Source organism: Typopeltis vanoorti, chromosome 23 (assembly GCF_054136105.1).
Source record: "Typopeltis vanoorti isolate ZY-2024b chromosome 23, IOZ_Tvanoo_1.0, whole genome shotgun sequence".
Classification (NCBI taxonomy): Eukaryota; Metazoa; Arthropoda; class Arachnida; order Uropygi; family Thelyphonidae; genus Typopeltis; species Typopeltis vanoorti.
This window is the reverse complement of record NC_143571.1, coordinates 64,867,524-64,888,796: the sequence shown is the minus strand read 5'-3', so window position 1 is coordinate 64,888,796 and position 21,273 is coordinate 64,867,524. Positions and strand designations below refer to the sequence as shown.

The window sequence follows — 21,273 nt, the reverse complement described above, 5'->3', positions numbered from 1 at the left end:
CAGGTATCTTTTTAGGAAGAGGAAACAATAATAAAAACTGAAGATTCTAAAAAAACTGAGAAGCACAGATAAATTGCAGTACATAATTGAAATAAAAAACGTTGTATTAACATTCAAGTTGTTCTATTTTACGTGCCATTGTTTGTTGTATGCGTGGTAGTAGACTCTCGAGAACGCCAGTACTGAATAAGAGCAGTATGGCTATCAGGGATGTTATTGCTTAAATTGTTGTTTAAATGTTCAGGATTAAGGACAATCTCCCTGGATTCCACTATCTTTCTTTCAAATTCATCATGGCAGTGGAAAATGTTTTCAGATCTATCCCAGGTAATTGAGTGACCTTGAAAATCATCATGAGGATTGTTAGAGAAGAGAATATGACTGAATACAAAGTTCAATAGACTTATTAGTTTGATCATAATAAGGAACGTTACAGTCACACCATAGTTTATATATGCCAGGATATTTCAGATTGTGATGCTTAGGATGGCTTATAACAGATCGAATTTTTGGAAGTGTAGTGAATAACATGTTGTACTTCTTAAGGACTTTAGCCAATTTTTGGGAGATCGAACTGCTGTATGGGATTGAGATGGTACCTTTAAAATTGGTAGTTTCTGTATTGCGGTGCCTAGGAGGATCTATAAGAAATTTCTTAATGGTTTTTTTATAATATCCATTTTGTTCAAAGACATGTGAGAGGTGATTAATTTCTTTTTGAAGTTCATCTGGATCATTTAAAAGAGAGCGTGCTCTGTGTCCCAAGGTGGAAATAGTTCCAAGTTTTTGTGGTGGAAAATGATGAGAAAGATTGTGAAGATATATATTAGTATGCGTTGGTTTTCTGTACATAGAGATTCTAAATTTTCCAGAGCAGTGCGAGACTTTCTCACACACACACACCTTGTTTAGGTAAAATTTATAAGCTCTGCATTACTTCAACCTTGGCATTTTTGGGTCTGGCTCCCATTGACGAGACCTCAATAAAGGTTGAAACTGGTCTGGGTAGTGGCCCTTGCCTTTAATGCACAGCATCATACATTTCCGCAAGGGGATGTGCTTTGCATTAGGGGAAAATACCCAAGGAAAGTGATCGGAGCTTACTCCACCTTTACCAAGAGTTGCCTCAGACTTGAATTATGTTGAGACATAAACTTGACTTACTTGTTTGTTTGCTTACTTGGGAAAAAGGATTAAAACCTAGCTTATAAAATTGCTTGGTATCTTTAACATTTATATACGACATGCACAATAAAAAATGTTTAATAAATTATAAATAATTATAGATATTTCAGTTTTTAACTATCTTAAACCATCATCAGCATTGGAAAGTGAATAATGAGAAATTCAAAAACAATGCCAGCACGTGAGATTATTTTTTTTGCATTATCATCCAGGTTAATTATACTATTAGAATCTGGCATAGGTGTGTGTGTGTGTGTGTGTGTGTGTGTGTGTGTGTGTGTGTTAGTATATTTTTTTAAAAAAATAAACAATTATTAATACCAATTTCCCAAATTTTGGGTATAGAAAGTCTATCACTGAGGATGAGATGAAGGACCTCAGCAGTTTCTGCATAGTAATTTAGCTTCATTCCATAGGATCCTGTGGAACTTGGAATTAATAGAAGACAGAGATCCTCTGGAATGAAGCTAAATTAATACACAAAAGCAACAACAAACTTCAATGATGGACTTTTTATGCCAAAAATTTGGGAAAATTTTATTAATATTGTGCTTCTTAGTTACTTTTATAACTGGCACTCATGACTGCATGCAAAAATACAATCTCCCATGTGCACTTGCATTACTTTTGAATTTCTCATTCATTTTCTAGCAGTGAAGATAATTTAAGATACTGAAAGTGAAATCTATGTAACTATAATTTATTAAACTTTACTGTGTGTGTGTGTACTTATATGCTTATGTACTAAAGTAACAAATGCATTAGACAAGCGAGCCTTATGCAGTGGGATACTTCGATTTTTCAAAGACTTTTTGACAAATTACCATGTGATAAGTTTATAGTCAAAGTAGAGTGGATGGGATTGGATATTAGACTTGTGCATTGGATTGGAGATTGGCTGTCTGATAGGTATCAACAAGTTTTTTTTATGGAGGAGAGCAATATCCCAGAAGAGGAAAGTTACTAGTGGTGTGCATCAAGGATCTACTTTAATGGCATTGCTGTTTAACCTGTAAGTATGTTATGATATTGGAGAAGATTTGAATGGAGATATACAGCTGTTTGCAGATGATGCAAAGTTGGGTTAAACTATGAGGAGTAGAAGAGATGTTGTGGCCTTACAAGAAGACTTGAATAGACTGAGGGAATAGGCATGGGAGTGGGGATGCCAGTTCAATGTTGAGGAATGTAAGGTTTTAAAAATTGGAAAACAAAGATGTGATGTAGAATTTACTCTTGGTGGGGGTATATTGTTGGAGATGGAGGAAATAAGAGATCTTGGAGTGATGGTGGATAAGGATCTGAAATTCAGAGGACATATTGCCAAAATCGTGAGGACAACACAATGAATTCTGTCAATGATGCAGAGGACACCGATTTGTGGAAGTAAGGAGATTTTGGTTCCATTGTATAAGGCTCTGATTAAGCTACATATGGAGACTACTATGCACAGATTTGGTTACCTGGTTTTCAAAACGGATGAAGAGATGTTGGGGAGAGTGCTGAGGTGATTGATCAAAACAATTTCTTATCTCTGGAATGTTGAATATAAAGTTTGAGACAAAGTCTCAAATTTGCAGTCTATTAGATAGGAGGAAGACAAGGTGATATAATAGAGATGTACACATTAATAAGGGGGGTTGTTAATGGATAAATGTTGAAGAGATTTTTCATAAAATGGTGGGAGATTGAGGGAGAACAAGAGGTCATTCCTTGGAAGCTTTATAAGGAGGGTGTGAGCAATGGAGTGAGAAGCAGGTTTTATGCATGGAGAGTTGTGAATGATTGGAATGCATTGCCTGAGAGCGTGATGTCCATAGAGAAGTTGAATGTGTTTAAGGCACAGTATGATGAGCTGTGTGCATGACAAAAGGAATATCCTAAATGAGTCTGTGACTCCATGTGGTTTTAGGATAATAATAATAATACTGCTGGACCTCCACACTGTCTAGAGATTATCTGCAGAAAATTGTCATAGGCGACTACTACATCCATCATGACATACTTTAAATCACTCACTGCTTGTACTACACCACCACCCTTTCAGACATTCCACACTTAACACTCCATGCAAAAATCTATTTCTCACTCTTGTGCACAACTTTTAGGAATAACCAGTGCCTAGTAATCTAATCTCTTCCATAACATACTGCTTCAGAAAATCTCTCCAGTATCTATTTTATGAGTATCTCTCAACAATTTAAATGTCTATCATTATTAGGAAATTGACAATGGAGTGGAAAGAGGACAAAATAGTCCCACTGTATAAAGGAGGCTCCAGGACAAAAGTAGCAAATTATAGGCCAATCAGCATCTCAGGAGTGGTATTTAAGATACTGGAAAAATTGGTTAAAGATAGAATTCGGGACAAGGTGAATATGAATATGATAGTGGCACCATGGTTTTATGAAGAATAGGTCTTGCCTTAGTAAGTGCACACTTTTTATAATAAAGTGACAATGGAGTTGCTGGATAAAGGAAATGGCTACTCAGTGATACTGCTAGAGTTTGCAAAAGACAATTGAGATTCCACACAGAGCTCTGTGCCTTAAATTGGAGCAAATGGGAATGAATATGCATTTGGTGATTTGAAATAAGGGTGGTTGATAGAAAGATATTACAGAGTGGTTTATGGAGGAGTCGAGTCCAGAAGGCAGACGACTTGTGGTCTAACACAGAGCTCAGTACTTGATCCTCTATTGTTTAATTTGTATATCAATGGTATAGGAAATGATTTGATGATAAATATTAAGTTGTTTGCTGATGATGCAAAATTCAGATGCGCAACAGTAAATGAAGGTCATGTAGAGATCCTGCAGGAAGACTTAAAACAGACTAGCAATGTGGACAAAGGTAAATGGTTGCCAGTTTAATGTGTCCAAGTGTAAGGTGATGCACTTTGGGAAGACGAGATCACAAGCTGTGTACTATATTGATGGAAGTGACCTACAGGAAATTGATGAGGCCAGGAACTTGGAGTGATTGTGGACAGGAAGTTCAGTTTAGACAACATACTGCAAAGGTAATCAAAAAAGCACATCAGATTATGTGGCTGTTGAAGAACACACTAACAAGCAGGGATAGGGAAGTTATTGTTCCCCTTTACAAGGCTTTAATATGGCCACATCTAAACTACTGTGCATAGATCTGGTCATCCAGATCATGGGGATGAAGAAGTGGTGGAGAGGATTCAGAGGCACGACAAAGATTGTGGCAAGTTTATGGAATGCTTCCTATAAGAATAGATTGAAAAGTCTGTAGGCTTCAAAAATTAGCTGACATGTGGAAAGAGGAAACATGATAGAAGCATATAAGTTATTAAAGGGATTTTATAGGATTGACACAATACATGGTAGGAAAAGGGAGAACAGTGGGTCACCCATGAAAATTGTGTAAGAATATGGTTAGGAAAGGTGTTAGGACTAGATTTTTTGCTTTTAGAGTGGTTAACGAGTTTAAGAGAGGTGTGATAGGTATTGTATGAACAGTGGCTAGCATGTGAATAATGGATCTCCTGCAGTGAGCGACTTCATAGAGACCTACATAATAACCTCGTATCTAAGTAAACTCTTCAGAATGACACTCCCTCATTCTGTCCCTATGGACAACATGCAAAAGCTCTGATATCTTTGTTATCTGCTTCTGTACTCTATTTCCTCAAAATATAGGAGACCACATCTGCACCAGCAGTATATGATCTTAAATACTGTGTGCACATCTCTGCTAGTAATTGTTAATTTTCACCATTGTAAAAATCTGCTATGTAATCCTCACCACCTTTACATGTCCTCTGAACTTCAGCTCTCTGTCAACTATCACCTCAAAATCCTTTGCTTCTTCCAGCATAGAACTACCAACAAAATATGAGGCTTTCCATCCCTGAATCTCAAAATTTTAAACCTTACACTTAGTCATCATTGTTACCTTCCCAGTCTACTAAATCCTCCTAAAGCAGAACTATACAGAAGTGCTTTTGATAAATCTCTCCAGCTTCAGTTGGCAGAGTAGATAATGTATCTACTCTTCGACCAACCAGTCATAGTTTCAAATCTCGCTATGGGCATGGATGCTTGTGAATGACATTAGGTGGTGGATGAATTCCAGTACACAGTGTGGACCACACTCCACTTCATTGGAGGCTTGTAAAAGTTTCATATTTAGGCTCTAGAGTAGGGATTTTGGATTACCTAATCCTTAATCTTACTAATGTTAATGTATTATAAGTTTACGACCTTTCGTTATGGGATTGACATAAAAAACTGTATATTGCCCCATAGCACATTTATAACACCATTGATAGATATAAAGCTTGGTCCCTACCAAGACCTGCACAACTACACTTATCTTCCTTGATGATGCTATCCTACATACCATATCAATCAATAACTGGCCTTATACTGCAACTCATCTGTTCCAATTTCAGTATCATCAAGCAGCAGCCCAATCAAATATTTCTACAAAATATCTAAATAGTACAGTATAGGCATTAATTAATGTTACAAAATTAGGCCATGTGTAGCCTACTGTGCCCAGATTTGGTCACCTGGTTTTCAGAAGGACAAAGAGATGTTGGAAAGGGTCCAGAGGCAACTGACTAAGGTAGTTTCTGACCTCTGGAATATGAGGAAAGACTGAGAAGATGCAATTTACAGAGTCTAGTGGATAGGAAGAAGAGGGGAGATATGATAGAAACCTACAAGTTAGTAAGGGATTGTTATAGGATCAATGTTGGAGAGGTTCTACAGAAAACACTGGGAGATCAGGGGAGAACCAGAGATCATCCCTGGAAACTGTATAAAGAGGGTGTGAGCAGGTGAGTGAGAAGCAGGTTTTTTGCATGCAGAGTTATGAATGATTGGAATGCCTTGCCTGAAGGCATGGTGTCTGAAGAGAATTTAAGTGTGTTTAAAGCATGGTATCATGAGCTGCGTGTATGTTAATAGGACCTCCTAGATAAGTCCTTGACTCCATGGGGTCTTGGGCGATAATAATAATAATAAATATATACTTTGCATCCCATTGTTGCTATCCAATATCAAAATCAAAACCTTGCACTTTGCAACATTGAGCTGACAGTTCCATACAGTTGCCCACACACACATATAATCCATTCAAATCATCTTGTAAGGCCATAACACCTGCATTGCTCTCCCCAATTTTACATCATCTACAAACAGTTGCTTATCACCAGTTAAATCATTCCAATGCCATTAATATACAAACTGAACAATAATGACTCCAATACACACATACCACTAGTGTCTTTCTTCAATTTGGGATACTACACCTCCAGATACAACTTTCTGATACCTATTTGACAGCCAGTCACAGATACAACTCACTAGTCTGGTATTCATTTCAGTTTATTTAACAGCTTGTTGTGTGGTGGTCTATCAAAAGTGTTTGCAAAATATAATTACTGTATATACATCTCCCTTGCCCAAGACATTTGTCATGCTGTTATAGTGTATAAGTAGGTTGGTAAAACATGATCTTCCTTTAACAAACCCATGCTGACAACCACAGAGAATAGTTTAATATATTATTATATAACCTAATTACCCTATATAATTATAGTTAATATATATAATTTATAGTTTAACTAAGTGAACCACCTTTCATCGTCTATCTCTGACTCAGAGTAATTTAATAATAATGCGATACACCTTTTCACTACTTGCATATGGGAAATACAGGATTTCTGTCTTACTTCAACCCTGGTATCCCTTCTGGATCTGATTTTACTAATGACACTTTAATAATGTTTGCCTTTGAGTTTTCTTTGTTACTGGGGAGTAGAGAGGCACTGCTTGGTGGCAGGTTCTTGTCCGTTACTAAGTGGAGCCATTGCTGAGTTTCCTATCCTGGAGTGATTCAGGTCAGTAATGGGTTTAATAGTGATCCTTTAGGTTCATGCAGTGAGGTTTAGAGTGATCTTGAAGATGGCTCAGAGTTTTTGAGGAGGCACTTTAACATATCTCAATATAGGTCAAAACCAGTCTGTGTAGTTGGAAGTTTATTTCCCCACTTGGTTAGACTATAAATTATATATTTAGTTTAATCCTTTATCCAAGTGTAAGCAAGCAAGGTGTAAACTTTGTATTAAAACCCCCAGTTCTGAAGGTACTCCTGAAGTACCTTCAGAACTGGGGACAAAGGTGGACAAAGCTTCACATCACTTGCCTTAGTATCCCATAATGCAAAGCACATCTCCTTGTGGAACATGTATAATGCTATGCATTATGGGAAGGGTCACTACCCAGACTGATTTTGACCTTTATTGAGGTCTCTTCTGTGGGAGCCAGAGGTGATACCAAGGTTGAAGCAATGCAGAAGTCATATTTACCTATACGAGTTGCCAAAAGGTGTCGCACCTTATTATTAAATTACTCTGGATTACAGAAAGTTGTTGGAAGTTTTTTCCCACTTGGTTAGACTATAAATTATATATTTAGTTTCTCCTTTATCAAAATATAAGCAAACAAAGTTTGTGCGTGAAGTATCTTCAGGACTGGGGCAACTCGCGGCAAAGATACTTCAGGCGCAAACTTTGGTTGCTTACATTTGGATAAAGGATTAAACTAAATATATAATTTATAGTCTAACCAAGTGGAAAAAACTTCCAACAACTTTCTCTAATCCAGAGTAATTTAATAATAAGGTGTGACAGCTTTTGGCAACTTGTATAGGTAAATATGACTTCTGCATTGCTTCAACTTTGGTATCACCTCTGGGTCTGGCTCCCACTGAAAAGACCAGTTGGAAGCCTGGGTGATGGATAGCAATTCTGTAGCCAATGAAGTTCTAACTGAGGATCGGCTGTTGCTGTTACCCAGGTAGAGGGATAATGGATGGCAATGCTGTAGCCCATGAAGTTAACTGAGGCATGGCTGTTGCTATTACTCCTCAGATGAAATACGAGCGGTTCTGCTACGGTGGTGTGGTGAGCCTGCCACTGGGTAAAGCCAAACACTGAGAGTTCTTCTCAGTGACAGGGTGAGCCTGTTACTGAGGGGAACAACGCCGAGTTTTTGATCCTTTGGGTCACTCGTTGTTGGGTGATCTCACGAGTTTTTGGAGAGATAATCCCGCACTTATTATAGGGAAACCAGTCTGGGTAGTGACCCTTCCCATAATACATAGCATTATACATGTCATAATAGCATATTATCACATTATTTTACTATGAATAAACGACAGTTATTCAATTTAGTCAGGGAATTTTGCAGACTTGTAGCAGATTTATTTAGAAGTATAACATCATCAGCATAAAGCAAAGAGCTGAGATTAACATCTCCAATTTTGATATCAGGTTGAATACCACTTTCCTTCATAATGTGATTCATATAGATAATGAATAACAGAGAGGATAATGTACATCCTTGTCTCACACCAGATTTAACATTAAACCATCTTCCTGTACTTTAATTCTAACTGCTGACTTACAACTCAAATAAAGACTAAGCTTGATACAATGCCCCATTGACTCCATACAACTGTAGCGTTTTGAATAGCTTCTCTCTTCGCAAATTGGTCATATGCCTTTTCCAGCTCTACAAAACTTAAATACAGATCTTTGTTATATTCCCATGATTTCTCAACTATTTGTCGTAAAGTGAAAATCTGAGCCTCTATTTGGCCCGAATCCAGCTTGTTCTTCACCTATCTTTTCTTCGACAATTCCTCTCAACCATTTCTCAAGTATACTTGCATATATCTTACCAGGAACACTCAGTAGGGAAATACCTCTTTAATTCTTACATTCAGTTTTATTTTCCTTTTTTTTTTTTATATATGGATACTATGAGAGAACGAATTCCAAACATCTGGAATTCATCCCTCTGTCCAGGCCTTCTGAGCTATGCAATACAGGCACTGAAAGACGTTTATACCTCCATACTTGAGCATTTCTGGTCGAATATCATCTACTCCAGCTGCCTTTCCATATTTCAGGATTTTGATGGCTTTTCCTACTTCAAGTATGTATTCCTGATTGCATGCCTGGTCAGTGTTGGGTGATCATGGAAAAAGATATCCTTGAATTACTCCATAATTCAAGGATATCTTTTTCCCCAGTTTTCATGTCACTTTTATCATCTCTAATTCCTTTTACAGCACTCTTTCCTCCATTTCTGAGCTTCAACACCTCCAGAATATCTTGCCACTTTCTTGATATTTATTTTCTATGTTCTTACCAAAGTCTTCCCATTACTTTTGTTTAGCTAGTTTTACACAGTATTTAACATTCTTACATTTGTCTCTGTATCTCTAAGAGCACAAGCTGACTTGTTTGCCAGGAACTTTTGGTATGCTTTCTTCTTTTCCATCACTACCTCTAACTTCCTCTGTCCACCATGGAGTCCTGATATTTCTATCCTTGCACACAACCTCACCACATTTCTCTCTGGCTGAATGAATCAATGTTTTCTTCAGGGCTTGCCACTGAATCTCAAAGGTTTGGTTCCTCTTCTCAAACTCTTTCATTTCTTTCTTCAATAATGTTTGTGTATTTTAGTCCACAGTTTACATATGAGAGCTGTTCAACTTTTATTTGCTTTAAAAATTTCTTACATGTTCTTCTTTTCAATAGGAAATTCAATTTTATCCTGCTCAAGACTAAATGGTGATCACTTCCAATTTCAATGTTCTGTACACTCTAGTGTCCTGCACCAGGAAGAAAACATCACTGTCAACAATAATATAGCCTCATTGACTTTTCTAATTCCTTGCCTCTTCTCTCCATGTGAATTTGTGCACATTTTTATGTTGGAACATTGTGTTAGTAATAACCAGTCCGTGTCCTGAGCAGAAATCCAACAGATATTTGCCATTATTATTAGCTTTGCTCTTTTCTGCAAATATTCCCAAAATATTTTTGTATGTCTGACAATCATTTCTTACTCTGCTATTTAGATCACCAACATGGACCAACTTTTCATTTTTCATTGTGTCAGTTGCTTTCTCTAAAGCCTCAAAAAATTCCTCCACTTCTCCTTAGTAAAACCATCGGCACAAATAAGTCTCATTGTCCAGTTCCCCATTCTGATATTTGCCCACATCACTCTACTTGAAACTGCCTGCATTCAAGAAGATTAGCCTTGTATTTAGTGTTGAATGCTATTGCTACACCTTCTTTTCCTTGATTGTCATTGCCTGAATATAACATTTTGTATTTATTGCTTAGAAAGATCTCACCAGTTTGTGTTTTTTGTTTCAGTCACCCCATTAAGTCGATCTGGTACTTATCCAATTCCTCAGCTAGTCCATTTCTTTGCCATTCAGGCTTCTTATGTTGATAGTACTGATCTTGAACTCAGGTGATGTTGAGGTGGGGTGTGTTTTAGGATTTGTTCTAGTAGCTCACTTCTCGCTGTTTGCTCCGGTTCCCTGGCGAAAACAACGCGATGCCCCAGCAAGCATGAAATTCTGTCATGTTGTACCATAATTTTATATTGTGTTTAAGCCAATAAGAATACAATTTGGTCAGCTAAATCCCACATTGCCAGCCCATCCTCCTTCCATTAGTATCCAGGTAGATACTGAATGAACGAGAATACCTAACAAGATGCACCACAAGAAGGTGAAGATTGGACATTAGGTCAGAAGCCCTGGTTGGTTCTCTGTATTCCTATAAAGGTTATGTGAAGATCTTTGACCCTTAAACACTCCACACACACACACACATATATATATGCTGGCCTGGTTCGCCGAGTGGTTAGGGTATCTGCTCTCCAGCCAAAAGGCTGCAGGTTTGAATCCCGCAGTGGGCATGGATGTGTTGCGATTGTCTGTGAAAACACTATACTGAAAATATGGTGGTGGTGGTGGTAGATGGCATTGGTATAGATGATGAAGATAGTTGCAGGTGGTGGATTGGTGAGAATAGAGCTGTAGAGTAGGTGCCCTCCCTCGGCGAGTCTTTGGACTCTCTGGAGGTGTTAAGTAATACTAATAAATAAATAAATAAATAAATAAATATATATTTTGACTATTGTATGGGTGTGTCCATGGCGTCTGAAGACTCATCACAGGCAACAGGAAAGATTTAGTCCTCACATCCCTGCTAATGATTATTGTACTCAACTTCTATGGATTACTTCTTGTTCTGTCCCCTCTCACCAAGTGCTGAAATACTTCCCCCTACATCAATCCATGAAATCTATCAATTGTATCTCCTATTTTTTTCACCTGTTAACCAACTTCTGCTACTCCCAAATCCTCAATTTACCCTCATAAGAATCATTCCACAGACCACTCATCATCTTGTCCTTGCTTGTGAATCTCCTTTACTACTTCCTCATTCCCGCCCCCTCCCAAGAAATTCAGATGACCAGTCATGAGCACAGTAATCCAGATGAAGACCTAAAAGAGGAATAACAACTTCCTTGTTTCTACTTGTGTGTTCAAGTAGTTCAATAGTCAAGTAATTCTATGAGCTACCTTGGCAATATTCCCCCTGAACTTCAACTATCAACTACCACCCCCAAATGCCTAATTATTTCCTGAATACAGTTCATCAATGTGGTACACAGCTTGTAATCTAATTATCCAAAATGCATAACTTACATTTCTCCATATTAAACTTATACCATTAACTTTTGTCCATATTGACAGCCTATTTGAATCATTCCAAGTATTCCACATAGCCTTGTTTGACTATTACTCTACCCAATTTTGCATCATCAGCAAACAACTGAATATTGTCCCTCAAATTATTATTATTATGTGACACCTCCAGGGAGTCCAAAGACTCATCGAGGGAATGTTTGCCAACAGCATCGAACGATTGATCACGTTCCAACTACTAACCACACTCAAACTTGCTTAACTTTTTGCTGAGCAGAGGTAGAGTAGCAGAGGATCTACCAATCGACCAACCTTTGCTAGCAAATTACTTCCTATATCATTTATGTACAAATTATACAGTAATGGCTCTCACATAGACCCTTGCAGCACACCACTATTCTTTCACTATGCATTTCCTGAATTTTGCTTCTGCATATACTACCTTCTAGTATCCATCAGCCACCCACATATAATCAGTGTCATACCCATTTGTTCTAATTTATGTAACAGTTCCATGTGGTATTCTGCCAATTGCCTTTGCAAAATCCACAGAGCCAAAATCCAACTCAACTGTCACTATTGTAAAAAGGCAATATAATATACAACAGTAATATATTTTGCATGGTGAGATGCTAAGGCAATTAGTGTGAAGTCATTAACCTACTTGAAGATATTTCATGTGGAAATTTTGTTTGCTTACACTTGGATAAAGAATTAAACAAGAATATAATTTCTTATCAAGTTTAATTTGAGAGTTGTGTTATTTGCTAAAGCTATTTTATAACACACAACAAACAGTTTATTTATAAATTTAATTTTTACTAAAAAAATCAGCAAAATATTTCCAAGCAAAAAAAGCTGTGAATTATATGAAATGAATGTAGTGTGTTGGTAAATTTTTTAAAAGAATACATGTACAATAAAATATCAAACTAAAAAAAAACAACTTCAAAATACAGCCCAGCCAGCAATGTAGAATGAAGAGTGCATTTCCCCTTTCTAATAGTACTGTAATAACAGCACTGCTGACTTGTTTTCATTTCTCTTAAAAGGCTAACAGACATAAGAGAAAAATATGCAGAGAGCAATAGCTGCTCTATAAGACATATTCCCCTTCCTCATATTAAAAAAAAAAATTTATACAACTGTGCATAATATTTATTTTTATTGGTTTGAAATATTTTGATTTTAATAATCAAAATATTTAAACCAATTTTCTTGTACATTTTAAAATAGATAGCACACATTACAAATACCTCCTGGAGGCACTACACTGATGCTTATTATGCATCATTATTAATTTACTGATTTTTTTTTTATTACTACAAGGTTTGTTTTATTACTACTATAGTAATAATAAAAGATAGATAAGCTTTTTTTGTGTGTGTGTGCTTATGTTCATGTTCATTTCTCTCCACCCATTATGAGGCTGTGGACTATGTAAGTTTGTTGTAATCATTTAATAATTTGTTGTAAATTATGTGAAAAATAATTTAACAATTAAAAACAATAACTCAGCATTGAAAAACATTTGAACAACTATTACAATGAACAAAATGTAATGTAATTATAAGATTCAATTTACTATGAATATTTTGGATTAGTACTATACTAGCAGGAAAATTTTATGTTTTATTGTCATTTCTAATCCTCCTCGAGTTAGAGACTCATCAAGGAAGAACTTTTTGCAATGCATTATTAAATTATTATTATTATTATTAACACCCAACTTTGATGGAGTCAGACTCATCGTGGAAGGTACACACAATGCTCATCCAACCGTGCCTTAAAATGATTCAATGTGTCTACATTCACAACACTCAGGGAATGCATTCCACTCTCCATGCAAAGAACCTGCTCCTCACTTCTCTGCTCACACCCTCTTTATAGTTTCCAGCATGGCCTCTTGTTCTACCCCCCCCCCCTTCTCTCATTCTGTAAAAAATCTCTTCCATGTCAACCTGATAACAACCCTGACTAACTTATATTTTCAATCATATAACTCCCCCCCTTCCTCGTATCCATGAGGTTTTACAATTTACATTCTCTTACTCTGTCCTCATACTCCACAGAGCACTGACTCTTCTTTGTAAATAACTTTAACAAATCCCTACAGGCATCCACAAACTCATAATGGAGGGTCATTCTGTCAGCAACATATCTATCATAACCAAATGTTATATTCATTTACACTTTCAGCATTCAGAACACAAAAATATTTTCTGAATGTCAAGAATAAATGAATTCCACCACTCACTACATAATAAAAAACATGGCCTCTTGTATTATTATAATAACAGCTATTATAGCCTGTTTTTGTTTAGGAGTGTCCCTTATTTTAAATACATTGGCTATTATTACTCAAAAAAAGGGGTATATATATTTTAGGGCATTATGGGCAAGTATAGAAGGCAATTATAGCAGAATAAAAGAGGTGGAAAAATTTTGTACATACCTTGTTTTGATTCCAGGATGTCTTCCAATTTCATGATCCTGCTTAAGGCTGTTTATAAAGAGAGGGGGAAGGAAGGGAGCGTGGGGATGTGTTTTGACGTGGGAAAATAAATTTGGAAACCCAGGTTACGTATTAATAATAATAAATATATATATATATATATTATTGTGTTTAGGGGGGCATTTTGTGGGGGGAAGGAGAGGGGGTTCAGCCGTTATTATAATAATTGTGTTTAAGAGGACTAGCATGGGAATTTTCCCAGAAACTATACCTAATGGCCTCTTGTTCTACTGCCCCCTTCTTTCATTCTGTGAAAAACTCTTCATTTTTCACTGTGAAAAATTCTCACTTTCTCATTTACCACCTTGTGCAACTTCCAAGGTATGCCTCTGGTCTTTGTACCTTCTTTTAGTCCTGGCATTTGAAAAAAATCTCTCCAACAGCAAACGTAAGTTTCTGTGGTTCAATAACTCTGTGGGTAGTTTTAGTATTGAGACCACATTATGATATAAATAAAAAGAGTTTAATAAAAATCCTGAGGATTACATGATTTCAATCCGTCCTGTTAGCCAACATCACCATTCCATAATACTGAAATCATTTTCTCAATTGCCTCAACATCCTGTCCAAAGTTTTTTCATTTTCATTTTCTCCAAATCCTGGTGACCAAATCTGAGCACGATAGTCCAAACGTGCTCTGATCAGACAATCAGTGGTCGAGATTCCATCTTACAATAAAACTACTACCACTTCATCCTGCTGATCAATGTGAATTTTAGCACTACCGAAATCGTCCGAGTTGTTTTTATGAATTTGCAATATGTCCCATGAATTTTTAAGTTTTTTATTAATATATTATTATTGTATATCCATGGAATCCGAAGGCTCATACTGATGATTAACTAAATTTTATTAATATTCTTTTAAACATAAATTCAATATGATAATGGTGATATTATGCTTATTCTTTTCAAATTTCATAATGTAGTTTAAATAATATGCACCATTACTATAGGTTGCTTCGGCTTCGATGATTCGAACTCTCCACTCTTCCTTAAAAACTCAATTACCACGTGTGCGACCTGTACCAGTTTCAGGTATCATAATAATTACCTATAACGAATTACAGACATAAACAACATAATTGTTAATATGTGTACTTGCAGATGTTGACGTATACTAAAATATTTAATATATTTTGGAAACACGCTACTTGTTTCTATAATCACAGTTTATATAACTTTTTTTCCCGACAACTTCAGTGACGTATATATACATATCACAGCGGTGCTCGGGAGGAATGAAACCAATGCACGTTTTTTTTTTTTAAAAAAAAAAAAAAAAAATCGAACTATTCAGTTCACTGTGATATAAATTTCTTTCCTCTTCAGCATGTGAAACCAAACATTTTAATGATATTTTTGTGAAAACAAATCGAGCGAAATAAAACATATCACCATGCATAATATATGATTAAAGATTAATAATGTGTTTATCCAGTACTCATTAATTTAAAGACTACTTAGGTAACGATATTTTCATTGGATATAACTTTAAATTGGAAGGAATATCGCGTAACAGTATATATATAATTCAAGGTTAAGAAATTATCTACCTGCCTTTGACGTCAAACCTCTGAATGGTAGAGCTCCTAATATAACAGTATCATCAATACGGTCATACCAACGTCGAGACGATACTTTTTCCATGACAACATTATAAAACAGACTTGGGTAAAACGTTGCTCGTGAAAACATCTTTTGCACCGCACTTATAGTGGTTGCCATACAAAGATAAAACTACTAGATCTGAATGTGAAATAACATATATCTGTAGGGAAGGACAAAATGTACACGCCTCCTTTGACGTCAATTATAACATTGCGTAGCCATTCGATACCAGAGACAAAATCGCAGATTTCCTACTGTTTCCGCATTAAAGGAGGCGTGTCGATAGAGGGCTTGGAAACAATGAGGACACAGCCACCTCATAAATTTTGTTATTATTGCTGCTTTGAAAACATAACATAACATATTTTGGCAAATATCTCATAATATACCAGGAAGGCTAAATCACAGATTTCCTGATGTTTTTTCTGCATTAAAGGAGGCATGTCCTTAGAAAGCTTAGATACAAATAAGGACGGAATCACCTCATGAATTTTGTTATTAGTATTTTTATATATTTAACATACATAAAATAACAACCTATTTTCGCAAATATCTCATAATATGAAGCTGATTTTTAGTAATATATGCTAGCAGATTCCAGCGATACATGGATAGATAGAGATTACTGAATTCAGATAGAGATCTTTACGAAGCACCACATGCTGAATTTGTCATCTACATACGTACGTGATTTCATTTTATTTATTTTTATTTTTTTGTTCGTTTTTGTGCTGATTCTTTTCTTTTGTCAATAATTCCAAATACACAACTTCCGAAAGTGAAGCAATGGTGCTTATTATTCACAAAGTAGGGACCACGAAAAACGCAGAATTATTTATAATGCTCGCATCATTCATATTTAATTATCATGATTCAGAGGAGAGAGAGAGAGAGAGCTGCCGATATGAAGACTGTCTTTAACTTGATGAAATTCCATAGGAAAAAAAAAAAAAAAAAAAAAAAAACCTTCATGAGTGATAATTATTCTTTTTTGAAGTGTTTGCAGCTTAATTTTAATCGTTATTAAGCATAGTGAATAGTGTCGTGCTATTCCAGATCTGTTTTGAAAAGAGAAATTTTAAATCTTCGAAAACATTTTTGAAGTGTGAGTATGAGTCCCTCCCCCACCACCAAATACTTATATGCATATACAGTATATACAACTGTGCTTTGTTTTTGGGAGGGTACAGCATACTAACACCTTTATTAACAGTGGCATGTGACATACGGATGCGGTGCATTTAGAAATTTGTAATATTAAGTAAGTTTTTACATGTTACCTAATATGCAAATAAACTTAATTATTTAATGAAATTTACATTTTTCACTAACGTCTACGATATTTTCTATATAATACTTTCTTATATTTGTTATATAAAATTTTTATTAAAATCATCGTATACGCATACATTTTACTTATTTTTTATATACTTGTACAATAAGTTTATACTTAATTCGCTGGTCTTATTCTAAAATCATTATGACTCTACGAAGTAAGTGATTTTTTAGTTTTCTTTGTAATTTTTCAAAATAAACAATTTTCCTGTTGGCAAAGAATGAGTACCAGGCCTAGCACCTACTGTTTACTGTTTTACAAAAACGAGCTTTATATATATCTATAAAAAGATAAGCCGAAATTTGAAACGTTTTTGTCTTACCAGCCCGGAACTCGGGGGGGGGGGAGTATCCCCCTCGGTTTACGACGATTCACAATAACGCCGGATGCCTGCGCGTACTTTCTTACTGTAGTGTGGTCTGACTGAGAAACGACGCTAGTAGGCACTCTAGTGTTTGAGTGTTTACCGAGCTACTACGACGGTATATGTATCAAACCTAGTTTAACTGTTGAATCTACCTAATTGTTCTATTTTTTTTTTTTTTTACATACATACGTATTTAAATTGATAAAGTACGTAATTACATACCATGTCTGATAAAAGAAGTGCAGAAAAGTTAGCAGAACTTGGTGTTAAGAAGGCGCAGAAATCAATCACACTTGAAAAGAAGATGGAGGTGATTAGACGAATGGAAGATGGGCATACATGTGCTAATGTCTGTAGAAGTATGAACTTACCTCAATCGACTGTTACTACAATTATAAAAAATTCAGATAGAATAAAACAGTCTGCGCAACAATCTACGGCAGTACTAAATGCAAAACATGTAAGTTATAGCAGGGGTAAACTTCATGAAAAAATGGAAAAATTATTATCATTATGGGCGGATGACTTGAATCCGAAAAACATTCCTCTGACGCAGGCTGTTATAACTGAGAAAGCAAAAACAATTTTTGAGAATCTTGAAAAGACAGATGGAGGCGAAGAAACATTTTTAGGAAGCAAAGGTTGGTTCATGAGATTTAAGTCTCGAAGTAAGTGCCATAGTGTCAAATTATGTGGTGAGGCAGCAAGTGTAGATGTTGCGGCAGCGGCTGCTTTTCCTAAAGAATTTCAAGACCGTGTAGAATAAGGAAGTTATCCTCCTGATCTCATTTTTAATGTTGATGAGACTGGGCTCTACTGGAAAAAATTGCCATCATGCACCTTCATTTCCTATGAAGGACGTTCTGCTCCGGGTTTTAAAGCTTCAAAAGATAGACTTACGCTTTTGTTGGGTGCAAATGTCTCCGGAACTTTGAAGATTAAACTAATGTTGGTGTACCATTCACAGACACCACGAGCCTTCAAGGATCTAAAAGCCATACTGCCAGTCTATTGAAAATGGAACAAGAAATCTTGGGTTACACAAGACGTTTTAATAGATTGGTACACAAATTATTTTTGTTCTACCGTGCTTCGTTTCTGTAAAGAAAATGATTTGCCAGCCAAGGCGTTGCTTCTCTTGGATAATGTCCCTGGACATCCTCAAAACTTTGCTGAAGTAAGAACACCATTGGATGTCAAGGTTGTTTACATGCCCCCAAATACAACATCGCTTTTGCAACCGATGGATCAGGGGATTATATCAATCTTCAAAGCCTATTACCTCTGTATAACATTTATGGAAACGGTAAGAGTCTTGGACACTTCAGGAAAAACTATTAAAGGCTATTGGCGGTCATTCGATATTTTGAAGGGCATTAACAACTTCAAGGCAGCTTGGAACGAAGTATCAGCAAAGTATTTAAAAGGAGCATGGTGAAAACTTCTTCCAGCATTTATGCACGACTTCGAGGAATTAGAGCAAAACGAAAATGTTATTGACGATGTTACCAAGCTTGCGAAAGAGAGGTGGGATTGGACGATATTACAGCTGAAGATGTGACAAGTCTTAGAGAGCCATGATAAACCGCTTTCCAACGAAGACTTAAAAGAATTAGCCGAACAATTAAGTCAACATCCAAAGGAGGAGAAAGAAAACGAAGAAGGTCCTCTGAGAGATATAAAAACGGCCGATTTACAGCGTATCCATGCAAGCATAGAGACATTGGCTGATGAACTCTGTGAAATGGACCACGATTGGGAACGGAGTGCGAAAGTAAAAAGGAGTGTAATCGCATCTGTTCGACCTTACACTGAACTCCTTAAAGAAAGAAAGAAAATCCAGGCAGATAACACTGGATACCTTTTTCAAAAAAAAAAAAAAAAAAAATGCAGGTGATCTTCAACAAGAACTTCAACATAGAAATATGTAATATCTTTTCGAAGTTTCATATTTTTTGTATATAATTTTGAATTTGTTTTCGTTATTAATAATTTTATTTTTACAAATATATATGTATATATTATCAAAGCTTTAAATATAATAATGTTACATATACTTCATGTGCATATTTTTTGACTGCGCAGAACATAACTTTGTACCTCCCATTAAAATTGGATTCGTTTTACTCCGATTCGGTTTACGCTCGTTTTTTCAGGTACGTGCTAACTGATTACAAAGTAGACACCACGAAAAACGAATGCAGAATTATATATATATATTTATATCGATAACAGTTTACATATAATTTTATTCTCGAAGTACGATAAAACAAAAATATAAGAATATCGATTCCGTCTATACAACAACTCTATTGTTATTTTACCTTGAACATTCACGCCCAACCAAGATAATCAACAATATTCCATTTTTGAAGTTGCGACCTTGAAGATCTGAAAATGTGACTAAGGAAGCTCGAAATTGACTTGCATAGCCCTATTGTTAATTCCACGATGCTGAGCATGCCATGCTTTTTTTTCTGAAACTGTTATAGGTTTGATTTTAGTTCGCTGACTTCAGGAAATTTTCCGCGTTTTTTGTTTTTTCGTTTCCCTTTCAGCTGATTCTGGTTAGCAGTGTTCTAGTAAGGCTTTTTTTTTCTTCAGAAAGGAATTAGGATTTTTAACCCTGCAACTCGGCAAAACTAGCTGTAGAATATATGAGTACATACAAAAAAATATTGATTAGAATTACAAAGGCATCAACTCCTCTAAAACTGCGATAATGTATTTATATATATGCTACGAGATAAATACTGGCTACTTACCAATTTCCCAAAAGAGTTACAACTAAAAGAGTGTTATTTACCTTCTTTGGAAAAATTAAATGGCATTAAAGGATTTTATTTATTTATTTTGGATAACCCGTTGTACTTTGATCTTGGGTCAGTGACCTAGCTTTGTTAGGATTTCTCTCCTGGAATCACGAATTTTTAACCCCAGTAACTCAGATAAAATGACAATAGAACTCACACTCTTGTTCAATAATATCTGTTCGGGTTTAGGAATATGAAATGTGGCAATTAGTCTCCTATTCTCCCTTTCTCTTTCTTCCTGGAATCTTGAAATCCTTGGTAGCCCTGAAATCAAGTACCAGTGATGACTACTAAAAATAAGTTTTCTACGGATATTCCAATAGGACTTAGAGCAGTTTTGCCTACTCCCTTTGGTATATAAAAGGCATTACGGGGTTTATCTATAATTTTGCAATGTGAATATGTTGTTGTTTTGTATATAAATATGTATGCAAAACATATATGCCATCTTTCCTTTCGTGTTAGGCACAAAGGCGTATCATAGCCAAGTAACTTGGCTTTCTCAGAAACTTGCTTACTGCTAATGATGGGATGGTTAATCCTGATGTAGAGTATGGCTGTTAATTAAATGCGTTTGTTCTTCTGGCCGTTTTGTTTTTTCTTTTTCTTTTCTTTTCTTTTCTTTTTTTTTTTTGATAAAAGACTTTAGTTTCCGGGAAGAAAAGGCCTGCCATCTTCGTATGAAACCTATTATATCACCTTCACTTGAAAAATTCTACCTGAAAAGATATCTCTGCCTGAGCTGCGGAGACACTACAAAATATATACATATGTAAATAAGATACAATATAAATAAAAACGATGTTAGAAAATGAAGAATGAAGGAGAGGTAGAATAGGTGAATGTCGTGTTACGCGTATCATTTTGGCCACTTTTCTGTT

General features: G+C 35.8%; 1 protein-coding gene across 1 annotated transcript in view; it reads right to left on the bottom strand.

Moving 5' to 3' along the window:
- The window catches only part of PTPMT1 (protein tyrosine phosphatase, mitochondrial 1), a 71,508-nt gene extending 55,545 nt beyond the window's left edge, over positions 1-15,963 (bottom strand). The window contains exon 1 of the mRNA XM_090412921.1: positions 15,826-15,963. Coding sequence (XP_090269047.1) covers positions 15,826-15,963 — 138 coding nt within the window. The remainder of the gene's footprint in view (positions 1-15,825) is intronic.
- Between the last annotated feature and the right edge of the window lie 5,310 nt (positions 15,964-21,273).